General features: G+C 59.7%; 2 protein-coding genes across 2 annotated transcripts; one reads left to right on the plus strand and one right to left on the minus strand.

Moving 5' to 3' along the window:
- Positions 1–233: 233 nt before the first annotated feature.
- Positions 234–592, minus strand: H310_12509 (hypothetical protein; the record flags this gene model as incomplete). The annotated part of the gene is made up of 2 exons (XM_008879578.1): positions 234–274; positions 319–592. 2 exons carry the CDS (start codon positions 590–592, stop codon positions 234–236), a joined length of 315 nt encoding a protein of 104 aa, XP_008877800.1.
- A 2,047-nt stretch (positions 593–2,639) lies between these two features.
- H310_12510 (hypothetical protein) lies at positions 2,640–4,045 on the plus strand (the record flags this gene model as incomplete). Its single annotated transcript, XM_008879579.1, has 2 exons — positions 2,640–3,993; positions 4,041–4,045. 2 exons carry the CDS (start codon positions 2,640–2,642, stop codon positions 4,043–4,045), a joined length of 1,359 nt encoding a protein of 452 aa, XP_008877801.1.
- Between the last annotated feature and the right edge of the window lie 36 nt (positions 4,046–4,081).

Here is a 4,081-nt window from a genome sequence, read left to right on the forward strand (position 1 = left end):
CGCCCTTGATCGCCGTGGACAGCGCCGTCCCGTACGCACCGACACTGCTGTCGTAGTACTGCACGTAGTACCCGGCGCGCAGGAACAGCACGAGCTGAGCGGTGCTGCCGCTGTTGTTACCCTGGTAGGTGGCAGCGGCCGAGCGCAGCGCGTCGGCCACGGACACCATCTGCGCCTCCCGGAATATCGAGTACGCGTCCGCGCCAGAGACACTGAACAAGGAGTTGATGCAGTCAGTGGTCGCCGCCTTCACCGCTGCGACCAGCGCCGAACCCTGCGCACTGGCGAACGTCGAGGTGCTGCACACCGCCTGCACACCCTTCACACCCGCCATCGACGGGCGAGGGTGCGCGTCCATCGGCTTCGCGTCCTCGTAGGACCGACGCAGCTGCGCCTGCTCCGCCTGCACCGGCGGACGCAACCGCGCCGGCAGCGCCGTCCGGTTCTCGGTGGCGCGTGGCAACACCGCGGCCGTAGGTCCAAACTGCTCACCCCACTTGGCCAGCTCGGAGCGCTCGTCAGTCGCGAGCGTGGTCACCGACTGCTTGGAGGCGGCGGCGGACGCGACAAGAACGGCGGCAAACAACTTCATGGTGGTCCACGGAGTCGAAAGCAAATTCAAAAATGGTAGTTGTCTCCGGCGTCGTTTGCCGTGGTTGTCCTCGCGGATGGACTGGAAGCCATCTGGTTCTGTTGCGTGGGCCGCGTGATTCTGATACCAGATCGAAACTACTTCTCTGATTTGCTCAGTCGGAGATGGGTTTGCAGCCTAGACAATGCACTGGGCTAACACTTTGAACGAGATGACATCAAGTATTCGTCGTGTCAGGGGTGGGGTGGTACTGGAGTGCCTGACTCTGATTCGGCATCATCATAGCTGTACCTGTACGTCGTCTGTTTACGAATGCAGGCCGAAGCTCTGATTCGCTTTTTCACCCCAAAATTTGTTGAATTTTGGGAATCCTCGAAAATCGATTCTGAGGGTTTTTGACCAATTAGATGAGGCGCGAGAACCGCCGCGAATCCGATGGGACTCAGCTCACTTTGCCCCATACGTACATACACGGAGAACTTGTTGAATGCTTACCATCGCCGCCGTTGGCCTCTCGTGCCAACATCGTCAAATTGAATCGTGTGGCTGGGATTGTCTGGATCGGCCGACCACTGCTGCTGCTGCGAAACCCTTGCGGCATTGTGCCTCCTGAGCATGTCCACGTTAGAGCTGCAGCCGAATGGCCCGTTGCTGGTGTCATTCGTCGTTCCGCCCATTCCGTGGTACAAGACTATTGTCAGTGCCGGAGAGACGACGTGACTCGTGTACATTTGAATGACTTCATGCTGGTATGGACCAAGGACTCCACCGCCGCCTACGCCTCCCACAGCAGCCTGCTCTCTGGTTGGTGTCGGCAGTCTTCACGCTCGTGCAGCCCGTCATCCACCGCGCCCCGATCGACCCCAAGTGTCAAATCGTTCAAATGGACTTTCTCTTCGTGTGCAACAGCGGAGTCGTCGGTATTGGAGACGTGCATCGGCTGTACGGGTTGATGGCCATCATCGGGATATGCAACGTCGTCTGTTACGCCACCTCGCGCTGCCGAAGAAAGCAGTCAGGTCGTCCTGGTCCAGACAAGGGCTCGTTGCTGAGTGCCGGCGCCAAAATCACACCCAGTGGGCGTACAATGGCATCTGTTACATGGACTCGGCCGTGTTGAATGGCCCCTTGACCGTCCATCGAACATCGGTACACCTATGTGTTCGACTTCAAGCTGTGGCAGTGCTTTGTGATCGAAGGCAGGGATACCGTTCCCCCACATCTCAAGTATATACCGCCCCGCTCACAGATTGAGTGTACTTCAGTCAAGAAGGGGTCATGCGTTGAGTCGCAAAGTGCTCTGTTTGAAAGCTTGTTAGAAACGAATTCCAATGTGGCTGGGGCAGCAGCCATCGGTAAACGGCACCCTTAGCTGCGACCGAGGTTTACTCGATCAAGCGACGAACTCTTGTGGAAAGGAGACTTGATTACAGACAGGACGTTTGGCGATCGCAATGAACTCGATGCTGGCTTGCCATCATACAACTGTTTTTTGGCTGATTGCCACAAGCGGTATGCATTCGATTTACAACCCAACTGTACCAGATCACGGCTGCGCATTCAACAAGTTCTCCGTGTATGTACGTATGGGGCAAAGTGAGCTGAGTCCCATCGGATTCGCGGCGGTTCTCGCGCCTCATCTAATTGGTCAAAAACCCTCAGAATCGATTTTCGAGGATTCCCAAAATTCAACAAATTTTGGGGTGAAAAAGCGAATCAGAGCTTCGGCCTGCATTCGTAAACAGACGACGTACAGGTACAGCTATGATGATGCCGAATCAGAGTCAGGCACTCCAGTCCCACCCCACCCCTGACACGACGAATACTTGATGTCATCTCGTTCAAAGTGTTAGCCCAGTGCATTGCCTAGGCTGCAAACCCATCTCCGACTGAGCAAATCAGAGAAGTAGTTTCGATCTGGTATCAGTATCACGCGGCCCACGCAACAGAACCAGATGGCTTCCAGTCCATCCGCGAGGACAACCACGGCAAACGACGCCGGAGACAACTACCATTTTTGAATTTGCTTTCGACTCCGTGGACCACCATGAAGTTGTTTGCCGCCGTTCTTGTCGCGTCCGCCGCCGCCTCCAAGCAGTCGGTGACCACGCTCGCGACTGACGAGCGCTCCGAGCTGGCCAAGTGGGGTGAGCAGTTTGGACCTACGGCCGCGGTGTTGCCACGCGCCACCGAGAACCGGACGGCGCTGCCGGCGCGGTTGCGTCCGCCGGTGCAGGCGGAGCAGGCGCAGCTGCGTCGGTCCTACGAGGACGCGAAGCCGATGGACGCGCACCCTCGCCCGTCGATGGCGGGTGTGAAGGGTGTGCAGGCGGTGTGCAGCACCTCGACGTTCGCCAGTGCGCAGGGTTCGGCGCTGGTCGCAGCGGTGAAGGCGGCGACCACTGACTGCATCAACTCCTTGTTCAGTGTCTCTGGCGCGGACGCGTACTCGATATTCCGGGAGGCGCAGATGGTGTCCGTGGCCGACGCGCTGCGCTCGGCCGCTGCCACCTACCAGGGTAACAACAGCGGCAGCACTGCTCAGCTGGTGCTGTTCCTGCGCGCCGGGTACTACGTGCACTACTACGACAGCAGTGTCGGTGCGTACGGGACGGCGCTGTCCACGGCGATCAAGGGCGCGCTGGACACGTTCTTCGCCAACAGCCGCGCCTTCGACGTGACCGACGCGAACGGCGAGACGCTCTCCGATGCCGTCACCCTGATCGACAGCGCGGAGGAGAACGCCCGCTACCTGAGCGTGATCAAGCGCCTGCTGAACGGGTACAACTCGTCGTACGACGCCTCGTGGTGGATGCTGAACGCCGTCAACAACGTCTACACGGTGCTGTTCCGCGGTCACCAGGTCCCGGCGTTCGTGTCCGCGGTGGCGGCTGACCGCAGCGTGCTGGACACGCTGTACAACTTCGCCAACACGCACAAGAACCTGCTGGGTGGGACGCAGTCCTACCTTGTCTCCAACGCCGGTCGTGAGCTCGGTCGGTTCTTGGGTGACGCCGCGATCCGTCCGACGGTCAAGCCGCTCGTGGTCGGTTTGCTCGGCCAGAGCTCCATCACCGGCCCGACCGCTCCCCTGTGGGTCGGTCTCGCCGAGATGACCGACTCCTACGACAAGGCCGCCTGCGCCGACTACAACACTTGCGACCTGTCGGCCCGGCTCATCAGCGCCGTGCTGACGTCGACCTACACCTGCAGCAGCAGCATCCGCATCCTGGCGCAGGACATGACAGCCAGCGAGCTCAGCAGCAGCTGCAACAGCCTGCTGTCCCAGGACGCGTACTTCCACAGCGTCGCGCGGGACAACGGCCCGGTGGCCAACGACTACGGCACGACCATCGAGGTCGTCGTCTTCGACTCCAGCACGGACTACCAGACGTACGCCGGTGCGATTTACGGCATCAACACCAACAACGGTGGGATGTACCTGGAGGGTGACCCGGCCTTGTCGGGCAACCAGCCGCGCTTCATCGC

Source organism: Aphanomyces invadans (assembly GCF_000520115.1).
Source record: "Aphanomyces invadans strain NJM9701 unplaced genomic scaffold supercont1.40, whole genome shotgun sequence".
NCBI classification, from domain to species: domain Eukaryota; phylum Oomycota; class Saprolegniomycetes; order Saprolegniales; family Verrucalvaceae; genus Aphanomyces; species Aphanomyces invadans.